This window comes from Argiope bruennichi, chromosome 5 (genome assembly GCF_947563725.1).
Source record: "Argiope bruennichi chromosome 5, qqArgBrue1.1, whole genome shotgun sequence".
Taxonomy (NCBI): domain Eukaryota; kingdom Metazoa; phylum Arthropoda; class Arachnida; order Araneae; family Araneidae; genus Argiope; species Argiope bruennichi.
In genome coordinates, this window is record NC_079155.1 from 54,614,419 (window position 1) to 54,629,058 (window position 14,640).

General features: G+C 27.1%; 1 protein-coding gene across 1 annotated transcript in view; it reads right to left on the minus strand.

The window, feature by feature from the left end:
• Positions 1–14,640, minus strand: part of LOC129968138 (uncharacterized) — a 59,667-nt gene that overhangs the window by 20,528 nt on the left and 24,499 nt on the right. Inside the window, exons 9-12 of the mRNA XM_056081958.1 lie at positions 12,159–12,243; positions 9,610–9,701; positions 4,989–5,081; positions 4,703–4,835 (exon numbers count right to left, since the gene is read on the minus strand). Coding sequence (XP_055937933.1) covers positions 4,703–4,835; positions 4,989–5,081; positions 9,610–9,701; positions 12,159–12,243 — 403 coding nt within the window. The remainder of the gene's footprint in view (positions 1–4,702; positions 4,836–4,988; positions 5,082–9,609; positions 9,702–12,158; positions 12,244–14,640) is intronic.

The following is a 14,640-nucleotide window of genomic DNA, read 5'->3' on the forward strand; positions in this document are numbered from 1 at the left end:
TTCTATAAAAATTAGAATACAGATGCAGGTTTTAAAAAGAAGTCCAATTTAGCACAGATTGTGTGTGGCTTTGCACACACTATTTGCACTTGCAACAGTATTTGAAATAGGGATGAGACGTTTTACATCACCATCCCCCCTGAATAAAATGGAAAAGATAATAATAAAGATTGAAACTAGAAAATGATACATGTAAAAAATTTAAGTGACCTAACAAAGGAGACAATTATAACAAATTTTTAGATAAACATGTATTATATAAAAATTTATATATAGTATAAAAACATTTATAATTCCAATTAAAGCTTTTCTACACACACTTTATATGATTTTTATTTTTGATTCTCCAGAATTTTAAGATTTTCTTTATTGCATTGATAATTTTTTTTAAAGACCTTTATGATTATGACATTAAAAGAATGTAACAATGCTAATGAATGTTTTTGTTTTATGTCAATGAATGTTTGAATTACACTGCAAATATCACGAATAATATTCTCGATATTTACAAAATTTTATAACTTAAGAAAATACTAATATAATGTAGCCCTCTATATATTTTATCCAATAACAGATATTTAACTTTATAACTCTTATAGGCAAGTATAAACAGCAAATCTAAAATTTATTATAAATGGTTTAATTTTTTTTAATAATCCATTGCATAAATTATATAACTGAAAAGCAAAGAACAAAATTTAAGAACTGCACATAATGCTTGGTAAAATATTGTTAGCAATATAATTTGCAGCTATTTCAATAAAAAGGGTTGTTTACAAACTTTAAGGATCTGGACATAGGATGCAAAATGCAAAAGAATCTACTTATCCGTGAATTAAGTAAAATGAAGGTTAATCAAGCATAGCATACAATTTAAAGACAACAATTCATTTGAATAACAATATTGCAACTGATATAATAATAGCAAACAGAACACAGTATCAATAATAAATTTGTGAAGTATTTAAACATTTCCAAACAACTTTCTGCCTGAAGCTATACATGTATCTTATGTTGCTATTTATACAACAAAGCTTAGAATGAATAGTAAGAAAGGGCTTTAAAAAAAATGAAACACTTTTGCGATCTTAGTGAAAAACATTCAGACACATTTGTACAAGCTACATAAACGTGAATATTTTCTCTACATGTAGGAATTTTGTTTTATAATAACATGTTTTTGACAAAAAAAAAAAAAAAAAAAAAAAAAAAATTGACTGACAAAAAAACAACTATTCATATTTTAATTGAAATTTAATTATTTTAATCTAAAATTGAAATTTTATTATTTTAATCTAAAAATTGCTATAATTTTGTCCACATTTAAGAATCAAGTCTCATCACCTATTTAAAACAGCAGTATTATTTTTAACAGGGTTGCCACTCAAATCGGCCGGGGGGGGGGGGGGGGGGGGGTTGCAATACCCTCTACATATATTCAAAATACAAGGATATGTTCAAAGATCAATCATATACTAGTTATAATGCAATATGATTTAAAAAGTAATAAAAACTTAAAGAAACGTAAGGAAAGTAAATAAAAACTCAACATTATACAAAGTAATAGCATATTGAAAGAGTATTGATATTTACATAAAAAAAAAGAAAAAATTCTTATTAACTAGAATTTAGCAAAAAAAAAAAAAAAAAAAAAAAAATTATATATATATATATATATACACACACACACTAAGGGGGAGGGGAATATATTATTTCTCATGATCTTTAATTGCAATTCATACAAAATTAAGGATAAGGATTCGGATGAAGTAACACACAAAACATTTTTGTTATGATACAAATCGCTTAATGACTACTTTAAAAAAAAAATTTATTCATTTTTGCCGATTTAGGTATTTAGACATTAATTTCTGCAACTTTTGCAGATTTTTTCAGCCATCAGTTTCATGGAGCTAATCCTTAACAAGCAACATACAACATTTTTGCATGGCCCGACATACATTTTTTAGCTAATTCACTTTTTATGTAGACATGTGAAAATATTTCCAATATATGATTAAATGTATTAAAAGATGAATGAAACGCAACAAGTTTTAGTGCCAATAAAAATTCAGCTTTAATTGGTTGTTCTTAAACAAAAAAGTTTGAAATTTGTTTAATTTTGAATAGAAAATTTGACGTTTTCAGATTTTTCTGTATTCCCTTAAGATACTAAGTCAAATATCAATGATTATTCTTTTGAACTGGCAGGCAGTCTTGTATATTTTCCCCCTTGGGTTTGACTAATAAGTGCCTGTTTTTCCATATTAGTTAGATTAATTATCTTCTTACAACAAAGCAAACATTATGCAAAAAATAAATTTTGTGGAACATCCGGAACCCATTGAGCAAAATGAGAATTGTATTTTTAACCTGTCCAATTCCTATTAAATATGCATTTTTAGCAGCAGGTTGTTTTAAAAAAAATCTCTAACTTACTTTGAATAAACTGACAGTCTCCCAAATAATAAAAAAAATAACCTGTTCCATAAACTCAAGTATGATAGACTGAACAACATTAGCATTGCTCTCCCCCCCCCACCAGAGAAATGTATTCTTTCGCACATACTCATTAAGCTGCAATGCAGGAATCTCATGGAAAAAGAACAACTGTCTTTCAAATCAAAACTGGACTTATCTATACAGAAAAAAATGGAGAGAAAGAAGAATAAGTTTCAACATTACACAATTGCAAATGGTATTGTTTCATTTTTGGAAGCTATGACTACGATCTTTTAATCATGAAATCTTTAAATTATGCTCAGAAAATTTTGGTTGAACAAGTAAATGCATTTTTTTTTTTTTTTTACAGTATAGGATTTATATGCATACAAGCATAAAGCTTAATATATAGTTAATTCGTTGGTATATTTGGTAAAATTTTGACACAAATGTAAACTTTAGATCTTAAAACTGTATGCCAAATTTTACCAATGTAGCGCTTTTTGTTTTAAAGTTATCATATTTACTTGTATTTGGATGAACAAATAAAACTTCATGGAAAAGGATTTTGTTCAAAACTTGATAGAAACCTGCAGATTTGGTGTTAAGAAATTAAAAAATATTTTATTCAGAGACTTGAATCAAGAAGATTGGGCAAAATCTTGAGTTCAAATTTTCTGCTGATTATAACTCTTTCTCAATGCAAAATTCCAAAAAAGTAAAAAATGAATTTCATTGGCATTAATTAATTTTTGGCATATTTCAGCAAGAGAAATAATTGACTTACAAGTACCTTCAGAGCATCATAAACATTTTGCTTTACATTTGTTTTTTGAAATTTGAGTCATCCAATACATTCACTTATAGATTTCACAATAAATCAAATGCACATTTTTGGGTATATTGTTAAAAAGTTAACTTTTGTACGAGAATTAATTGAAATAAAAATACTTAAATAATTCTCTAATTGAAAAGTCACTAAATGACACTGAAATATAACTAACAAATGCTCTACGAACAAGGCTAGAACTATGTGTATATATATAGAGATCTCACTGGGAAATAAATTCTGTAAGAATTGGAAAAAAAAAAAAAAAAAAAGCAATATATTAACTTTAAAGAAGGTCTTATAAAATTTTCTGAAATAATTTCTTTTAAATATTAGATTTGACAGAATTTTTTCTAAAATATAAACTAACATATGGCAAGATTGGTATAACTAATAATTTTGAAAAGAATGAGGGCATTTAAAGAGATACACGGCAAAAGAAATGGCTATGAATTAAAATTTCATCCCATTAGATTTTATGCAATAATCTAACATAACTACACATCACATTAAATTTAAATTCAATATCATAGAGAGAAAAACCTTTAAGTGATCGTTCAAGGAATTGATAAAAAAAAAAAAAAATCAATGAAAATGTTGCTTGAATTTATGTTCTTGAAGGTTCTACGAATAAAAGTAGCTAAATGTCTGGTATACCTGTCATGCGAGTTTTTAGAGCAGTTCTCCCATATTCAACATATATTTCTTTTATGAACCAAATATTTCATTCTTATTTTTTCTCAATTGGAACATTCTGTGTTTTTCTCTATTTACAACATTAAGGAAGAAAGTATTAACCTTTTTCCAAATGCAAAAATTTTGCACAGTTCAGACTTTATACTGCCATTCTGGAATAACCATTCTAATATAAGGTAGCAGTAGTATTTGCTGAAGAAAGAGGCAGCAACAAAAAAAATTCACTAAGCATTAGCTTAACATGTGTTGGTTTTCTATCTTTGTACATCTAGTAATCAAAGATTTATAACCATGTTTTATATTTATCATATCTGCAGGAACAGAAAATAATAATAACTTCGTTGCACTTCTTGAGAAAATTAGGCACTTTTAGGAACTTTTCTTTCAGAACTAAACACTTTTACTGCACTTAAAAATGGCCTCCAAATGTCATAACTTTTCATGATGCCTTTTCACCTTGGAGTAATCATGATACTGTAAATTTTTATGGAATTAAATTGATCTTGTACATTTTATCTCGTATATTCTTTTTTATGGCAGGAAGCCACTTTTAGTAACCCACCTTTGCAAATCCAGCCCCATATTGTAATGAAATATTAATTGTCTCCATATGTCTGATTTACCCAATAAGTTTGTAAACAACTTTTCAGAGTATCCTTTATAAACACACAAAATTATAAAAACTATTTAGCAAAAAATTAGCTCTTAATTATAAAACTTTAATTTTACACTTACTTTTCCTTCAATATCTATATCCAGTAGAATCTTTTGCAAAATAGACTTTTCTTTGACTAATTCATAAGATCCTTTCATTCCATACTGCTTCAGCCAAACATTGACAAGTTTCCACGTTGAAACTCTCATCTGACTAAATGTAAAAGGAAATATAATATTAAAATTGAGATAAACTAAAATAAAATTTTATAAGATAAAATATTTCAACAATTTTGTAATTTTTAGAATTATAATCTAAATAGGTTACAGGATGAAAAAAAATATAATCAATATAAATAATACTCACTCCACAGATGATTGTGAAAATGTTTGCTCCATTGCATCAAGAGACATGCGAATAAAAGCCATGAAATTATGACTTTGCTCCATCATTTGGAAACTGAAATAAAGAGTATTCAAAAATTGTTGAAAATACTATCCAACCTTTAAAGGGGACTTGAATTTCTATTTTTAAGAGAAAAATCTTGTTAAATGATAAAAAATTTTTACTAAAGAACTATCAAGTACACAAAAACTACAATAAATTAAATTGTTTAATCATATTTTTTTACAGAAAATGTATCCATACTTTATCTAAAACAGAAACATGACAACTTTAATATTTTTGCAGAAAGCATAACTTGATAATTTGTATTTTCTAATACAGAAAGTATACAAAGTACAATAAATGTCAAAATTATTTTTTCAATGAATTTATCTCAGACGCTCCGGTGTTTGAAAAACATACTTCTCGATTTATAATTGTCTACACAAGAGTTCAAAAATATACTGAACAAGACCACAGAATTATATGTAATTTATCAAAATATTTAAAGACTTCTACCAAATATTGAACAAAGTACAACAGGAAGTCTATCTATACACATATTAAAATGGTAGCTAAAAATAAAAAAGTGTGAAATGAATAAAATTGCATAAATAAGAAATTTTGGATTAAATCCACCAACAGGTATACATAACTCAAATATACAGTTATTTAACTGGAATTTAGTAGCTGAACTATCATAATGTAAGCTATAAATCTGAATCCAATTCCTTTCCATTTGGGGGGTGGGAGAGGCAAAGGAATCCAAAATACATCAGTTTTCTTCATTATAATAAAGAAAAAAACAAGTCTGTCAGAAATTGATAATGTCTGAAAGGAAAGAGGAGACCATTCTGTCTTGCCAATTTAAATTTTTATCCAATTCTGCAAAAACTTTTAATTTTCCCCCTTCTATTGCGTAATAACTTTAGTAACTGCTATGCATTCAACTGCTTTAAAATCACCATATAAATAGAAAAACTCAATTTAGCAAACAAATATATGAGAGAAAAATAATTGAAATGATAACTTTCTATTATGCATGCAATATCATAATTCAGTAAGAGTGGTATTCTCAAAATTTTCTCATATTTTCCAATAAAGATGCCTCTTTCTCCACCACCACATACATACATATAAATTTTTAGAGTCCCACACATGAGTATTATTGCTTTGCAATATGGTGTAGAAAAATGAGTATATAATTTGGATGTATTTCTCTTTCTCACCTTTTAACTGATTGGAAATAAATTTTAAAAATTACAATTTTAGTTTTGTTGTTGTTTTGCTTGTTTCTTATGGCACTTGCCACTGACAAGCCCGCTGTTACGAAGCCAGCGATTTAAGCCTGAGGGGGAACGTCTCTTATTTTTTATAGCAGCGCCAACTAGGGCCAAGAGTACGACTTTGCCACTCACGCATCATTCATTCGCTTGCACAACCCCTTTTTACAGGAGGGCACATTCACACATCTCACAGATAGAACAACCATGCCCAAACCGGGACTCGAACCCGGGACGCCCAGATCACGGGGAAGACGCGCTACCCCTATGCTAAAACGATTAAATAAAATTAACTAAGATGTTATATTTTTTCTTTGAATATTATATTTAAATGCCTACAAATGTACTGAATGACAGATAGGCAACTTGTGGACAAATTTAGTTCAAAATTTGACAAAGTTCTACACTTTAAATGATAAAGACATCTGAGGCATTGAACAGTTTTTCAACAATCTCACCCATGCTATTTGAAGAGCAGGATAACTAGAAAAATCCAGATTCAATTTGAAGCAGCAAGAAAAATGAAGGCGAGATAAAAGTTTTAATCTAGTATGCAGAAATGATAGTGGGTGAAAATTTTCATTTCACCCACTATCATTCGCCCATTATATACACTTACTCTTATACAAGTAAGGATCGACAGAGAATTCAAATATTAAGTATTTATTGCCTCATCATAACAAATAACCACTGCACTAAAAAAAAAAAAAAAAAAAAAAAAATTTAATAGCTGCAACTATTTAAGAGAGATTGAAATCCATTTTGCTTCAAATGTTTTCTATTGATGTCTCATTATAAAGCTTTAAGGAGCAAATTATCCTCCACACTTTGTGATTCTCATAGCTCAAATCCTTATAAAACATTCAAATATTATCCAGAGGAAGAATGAAGAACATCTTCATTTCTTATAATTCTAAAAGAAATTCCCTTTTGCCAAATTGAAGGGGTTTTTTTTTTTTTTTTTTTTTTTTAAATTATACCATAGAGTATGTTTTATTAGCAAAATTCATGAAACAAAAATAGCTACAACATATCAACTGAACTGTTTCATTTCTTTACAAACTCAGGGAAGATTTTTACTTTCCTTATAACATGTTCTTTGCTGATTGAAATCGAATAAAAATTATTCGATTTGTGGTGTTCATAAAACTCACAGACATTCTGCATGACAAATTGTCCTTTTCTAATTAGGCAACTTTAGTAACTTACTATGCATTCAACTGCTTTAAAATCACTATATAAATAGAAAAATTCTGTATGACAAATTGTCTTTTTCTAATTATTTTCCATCATGTCTTTATGTAATTGGTAAAAGGTTTGAAACATTCGGCATAGGTTTTATGAAAAGAGAGGGGATGTGGAGCTTAAAAGCACGGTTGTAAAGGAAAATAGAGGGAATAGAGAGAGAATTTCACTAAAAAATTCTTTCTTACACAAAACAAGTAATCTAATAAGATTTATAAAACATCTAAAAATTTCAAAATTGCTGTAAAGCTAATAGACATTTATGTTAGAGGAAGAATAATGCAATATTGTTTATAAATATAATGCAACATAATATAATTAAATGAATTAAGACAACTTATAAATCTTCAAATTTAATTTATAAATATTTTTCATATAAAAATACTTAAGAAACTTATTATAATAAAAATACAGGGTGGTTATAATTAAAGTGCAAGTATTTGAAGGACTGTAAAAGAAAATCTACTTGGAGTATGTTGAAGAAATTTGGTATATGTTATATTTACAACATGGGGAAATGAATAATGCAATAAAAAAAATTAACTCAACTTTTTATGATAGGTAGTGTTTTTTAATGACAATATTTTATACATTGGAATTATAACATTTTTCTTTGTTAAAATATGAAATACAAAATGTATTACAATATTTGTTCCACGTGGGATCCTTAAAGTCCTATCAAATGCTATAGACACAGTAGCACCTAATGTTTCCAGCTGAATTTCTAGGACATGTCTAGTAATGATGCTTTTTAAAGCAACAACAATTAGGTTTGTCCTTGTAGACACGATCTTTTAAATATCCTCACAGCCAGAAATCACAATTCAATCACGATTCAAATCAGGTGAACTAGGATTTTTCATATTCTAGGATAGGAAACACATTTTGGAAACATTTCACTAAAAGTTCGGTGAAGCAATTGTACGACACATAAAGCAATGCGAGAAGGCGCTCCATTTTGCATGAATATTGTTGAATCAAGGCAGTTTGTCTTGCAAAGCAGGGATCACATTACTTTCTAAAATTTGAGTGTAACTAATACCTGTAATGGTGCAGTGAACTAACCCTGTTGATGTATCAACAGTCATACCACACCAAACTAGCAAACATTGAATGCAAGAGTTTCCCCAAAACAGTATGTAGGTTGGTTGAGCCCCATATCGTACAGTTATGGATGTCGATTTATTCGAATAAAGTAAAATGCGCTTCATCAGTCCGCATAATCTTTCAAATCTATGATTTATCTTCATCAATTTGGCAAGAACGAAGTTGGTAAAATCAATTCTTTGTTGTGGATTGCAAGTACTGCAGAATTTTAATTTTATATGGATAGCGCACTAAAATGTAGCACAAGACTTAGCGTATGGTCGTCCATGGTTTTGATAAAGTCCTTGCTACACTTCTAGCACTTACAGGTCGCTGATCCACTAACCCAGAATCAATTGCTTCCCTAATCTCTTCCACAACTTCCTGATTATCGATCTTCTTCCTCTAGTTCCTGGGAGCACTCTTAGTTCTTCTGAAGCTTCAAATATATTAATCATTTTCTTGAAGCCATTCACAGACATCGTCCCTTTTCTCAAATCTTTTAAGACAGTAATATTCTTTCAAAGCAGCATTATAATTGCTATTCTTTTCATAATAACATTTTATTAACAGAGCACAAGTCTACCTTTGAAAAAATCATGGTTATAACTTAAAGATACATGACTTTTATCATCATAATGATTTTAAAATTGAAGTGGTAATTCGTTGTGACATAGTACAGGCCAAAAACAACACTATTTTCATAATCTACAGTGCCATCTATTGCAAAAAAAAAAGTAATTTTTTTGTTTATTTCATTTATTTCCCCATGTTGTATATATAACATATACCAAATTTCTTCAACATACTCCAAATAGCTTTTCTTTTACAGTCCTTCAAACATTTGCACTTTAATTATAACCACCCTGTACTTAGTAACTATTTATTCTATACAAAAATGTCATAAGTAGACAATAGTATATTATTGTGAATTGGTAATCTTTAAATAGCATACTGAAATTTTTCCACAGAAAGGACATAGCACTTACTTTAAAATAAGAGCTTCGATAACTACATATGCACCATACAGCAAGTGTGGAAAACCCAATATAAAATATCCACGTACAGCTGTATTTGAATCCTAAATAAATAAAGAGCATTATTTAAAAACAATATTTAATATTAGTTTAGGGATTTAATTTTATTCTATATAAAGTAAAAAATATAAAAATAAACAATCTAAAAAATGTAGCAATTCAAAATGAAAGTCATTGAAGTTTTTATTTAAATGTGGGCTATAGTTGGTGTTACCAACACATGAAAAATTATTTTAAAACTTTTAATTTTCCAGCAAAATATAAAAAGAGGCAAAAAACAACAACAACCGATATTAAGAATTGAAATGTATAAAAATAACAATAGTAATTTCAAAATATTTACTACTGACTGCAGCTTACTAATGTGCAACAAATTCTTATTTAGCTTCACAACTTATTGATATGCAAACACAATTTCATTATAAAATGCTCAAAATGCTAATTTTTAAGAACTGCAATTTAAATTATTTAGTTATAGATACATGCTGTATCAGGAAAATTCTTTATACATAAGTTTTCAAAAATTGAGATTGAATGGTGAAAAGAAAATATTACATCCAAAAACAGACTTTTCAATGATTACAATTTTGTGTGTGTGTGTGGGGGGGGGGTAGATAGAATGGTGTTAAAAATATATATAATTATTTTTCATCTTACAGCAAAGTACTAAAGAATGTAAAAGTTCCATTTTAAATATATGCTTTTTTAATACATTAAGAAATGGTTGAGGAATATTAGAAATATAAGAGAGGTTAACTTGAATCAGAATCAATTTATCCTGATTAGCATTTATATCACTTGAGGCAGCTCAATGAAAAGTCCCCCCCCCCTTTTTTTTCTTTTCTTTATTGAACTTTATTCATTTCTTTATGTTACCAAAAACTGACATTTCTTAAACAGTGTAAACAATAAAACTTCAATGAAAATTCAGAAAAACCAGTAACTTCCTGGAAATTGGAAAATCTAGCTGGACTATCTCTATATATTCTACACATTACTCTTAGAGTAACAACTACTTTCTCTTCAGATTTTGTTAATATTGAAACGCTGAATGGATTATGCATAATCAAAAAAACTACCAAGATCTAAATATTTTACAGTAATTTATGCATGAAAGGTCTTTGACATATTATAAAATTCTTAATTTACATTTGTTCTATTCATACTAAATTGTAATAAGTGTAATTGCAAGTCCAAATTTGATATAACTTCTTTATAATTCTCAAACAATTTCTGAGCAGTGGTATACCTTAAAAATATTGAATTCCAAAATCGTGCGGAGATTAATGGTCGATTCACGCCAATATCTTACAAGATCCATTTGTTATTTTTGTGAAATGCACTTCAAAGCTTCATCAATGCATTTTTAGAAATTTTTTATTGTTTAAAGATTTTTGAAGATATTGTCAAAAAAGAAAAAACGCACAGAGCTAATACATAACAAATAATATATGACTTTTTTTTTTTTTTGCTATTTTACTATTAGTAAATAGATGTGAAAATATTTCAGATATATCAATGAATGCCTTAAAGGGCAAATGTGACACAAGTATTAATGCATATAAATGTTCAGCTTCAAATGATTGTTCTTGAACTAAAAAATTTGAAATCTGCTTATTTTGGACTTGACATACCATCTTCTCCTGTATTCCTTTTGTATACAAAGTCCAAATGACTATGACTTTTTTTTAACTGCCACACAATTTTATATGTTTTCTTCTTTCTCCATGGCTAATAAGTGCTAGTTTTCCTGTATTATTACAAAGTTACTGCTTGCTTAAGAATATAATATTCTTATAAAGTGAACAGCAAGCAGCAAATGGATTTTACAGAACTTAACTAACCTTTGCTGAATGGATTATAGATCTGTTTAGTTTGTATTAAATACAGATTTTGGGCAGCTCATTGTTTAAAAAAAATCTTTATGCTGAATAAGCTCACAGTTTCTCAAAAAATAAACAAACCATTCAATAAATTCATGTGGAAGTGATTTTAAAAAACAAATGCCCAATGAAAGAAAGTTAGATACTAGATTTCCCTCCCCATATTTTTAATCAATTTACAAAAAATAAATGTCCACAAAAGAAAGAAAAAAAAAGCTCACAAAATGGCTCAAATTTTAGTTTAAAATCATAAAAGGATGCTCCAACAAGCTTTGGTTGATTCATGTTACCATTTTCATATCGAAGTTGGAAACTTTTTAGACAGCTCTTATACATAATTTAATTGATATTTATATTATCATTGATAAACTGTCCAAGCACATTAACAATCATTTCATATTAAGAAAAATCTAGCTAATATAAATAGTTCCTGAAACTAAATCTAAAATATTCTTTATTCAAATATATTTATGTCAATCTCTTATAAGCTAATAATTTTTACGGAGATTTATCTAAATAAATTGAAATGACAAATAAAATAAAAGTAATTTATTAAGGATTCTTTCTCTTGTAAATATATATATTGCGTATATCTTTTAAAAATGGAAAGATACAAACCTTTATCTTCTTTTCAACTTGGAATATTCTTAACAAAGCCTCAAGAACATCAGTAATTGGCAGACGGACAGAATCACTTTCAGAACTGGAAGGAAAATGATATCAATGAAATTAAAACATAAATCAAGTTTTGAATTCATTCCCTTTAGTCATTTTTTTTTAAGAATAATTTATTAAAATTATATTAAGTTATTTGTTATTCTGTAAAGGAAATTGACTTTTTACAATTCACATATGGAGGTTGAGAACCAAGATGAAAAAAACTAATCTTTTACAAACCAGGAGAATTTACAAATGGAAAAAATCTTTTTATTTCAAAATTAGTGGAACTCCATACTACATCAATGAAATATTTGTTTATCATACTTGAAATCAGTGGCTTTAAAATAATTTCATATCCCATATATATTGTAGGACTGATATATACTCATATACTGTAATTAAATATAAGTTCATTTGACAATATGCAAAAGGTTAGACTGATTGCTAAACAAATAATTTACATATCAATTCACTTACAACCAACACATGATCTTATAAAACTTTTTTAGGCAGCACAATAAATCTGTTGAATGATATCTTGTTTTCACAATAATAATAAATAAATAAAAACTGTCTGCTAGAAAAAATTTTCTATCCTCTTTTCATAACGATTTCAAAGCTAAAGAAATGTCAGAAATAAGACTTTATTTCATTTTCTCCCTTTTAATTGTTATTCTAACCAGCCATTTTTTATCTCCACATTCTGAACTATTTTGATTTTAAAGTATTTACATACATTCAGAGATCATTTTGAGAATTCTCAATAAAATAATTATCGTAATTATTTACGAATCATTATAATTATCGAATTCATTTCATGATCATCATTGCTTTATTTCAACTTAAAAAATTAAAACTTTTTATTTCAGATTTTTTTTAAATTTTAAAGTAAACTTTAACAAAAACTTGATTTAGGGTAATGACTAGGGTGATTAAAGAATATTTGTGTAAAGGGCGTATTACAATAAAATAAAAACTCTGGAAAAAAATTTATAATAAATTTCTGAAATGAAAAATATAGACTTTTTTTAATATTTAAAATGATGACAACATAATAATGGATGATGAAATTCGAAGTTTTGATGCAATTAGGATAACTATAGCTCATCCTCTATACAAAATGATATGTAAAACCTACATATCAAGATTTAAAGTTATATAAAAAGAGCTAGAATTATATCACAAGTAAAAGAATCTTATAAATATGAGAAAAACGCATTTAAAGCACAAATGAAGTAAATACACAAAACTTCCAATGAATTTACAAAAATTTCCAATTTTATTTTCAGCTTTCCATATTTAAATGAAAAATATTAGTTAATGTAGAAATGTACTGTAGAAATACTGTTTTCCAAAAATTTGAAATACAAGATTTGAAATAAAACAAAAGTTTATAAATTCTCATCCAAAATATATTTATGAATTTTGCCTTATATTTCGATTATGTTAACTTATTTAAATTTTTTTTATCAAATTAATATCCTACTTTTCAACTTATTTTTGAGTTTTATTTTGCAGTGCATAAGCACAAAGGAACAAAAACATTGATGCAAATCATATCAATACATAATTTCCAAATTAAATTCAGGTTAATGATATAAGAAAATTAAATACAATAAAAACAAACCTTATATGTTGTAAATAAATTGCAATTATGATTAGCACTAAAAAGCCAAATGATTAAATCTAAACTTCACAGATGACAAAACAAAATACACATTTTTCAGAATGAAATTTTTTTTGATTTTCGGTTTACCATATTATATAAGAAAAATGCTACATGCTAGATTTCATTTGTCTAGCTCAGAGCACATTTTGTTTGCAAATAAAATTCCAAAAATGTATTTTTCGGATTCTCAGAGATCTAAATGTGATATTGAATTCTAATTAAAAAATACTTATGGATTTATAGATAAAAATAATTCTTTTTTTTTAAAATTTATTACTACAAATAATGCTAAACATAAAATACTAATTTACAGATAATAACTCCAGTAATAAATAACAATTACCTACTACACTTAAAATGCAAAAAATTACAAATAATAATTAATTTCAAAATTGAAATATTATTAAAACAATAAAACAGTTTAAAACTACCTACTCTACATTGAGTAAATTAAAAAGCTTTAAAAGTTTCCTTCGTAAATTTTGCAGCTTATAATCTCTTTCTCAACTCTTAAAACTCTTTTTGAATTTACCTCTTTTTTATTTAAAAAAAACTCTTAATTCTTAAAACACATATTCTGCTTTCATTTTTCTTTTCTAATTTTCACTTAGTTTCTCCTTTTTAAATTTTTTTTATTTTGGTTCATCAATTCCTCAGAGTTAAAATCAATTGTTTTAACATTTCTAAATTTTTTATTCATTCCACCATTAGCTTAGTCATAAGTAATTCGCCTTGCAATGATTGTTTGTTCTTTCATATTCGTCATGAAAG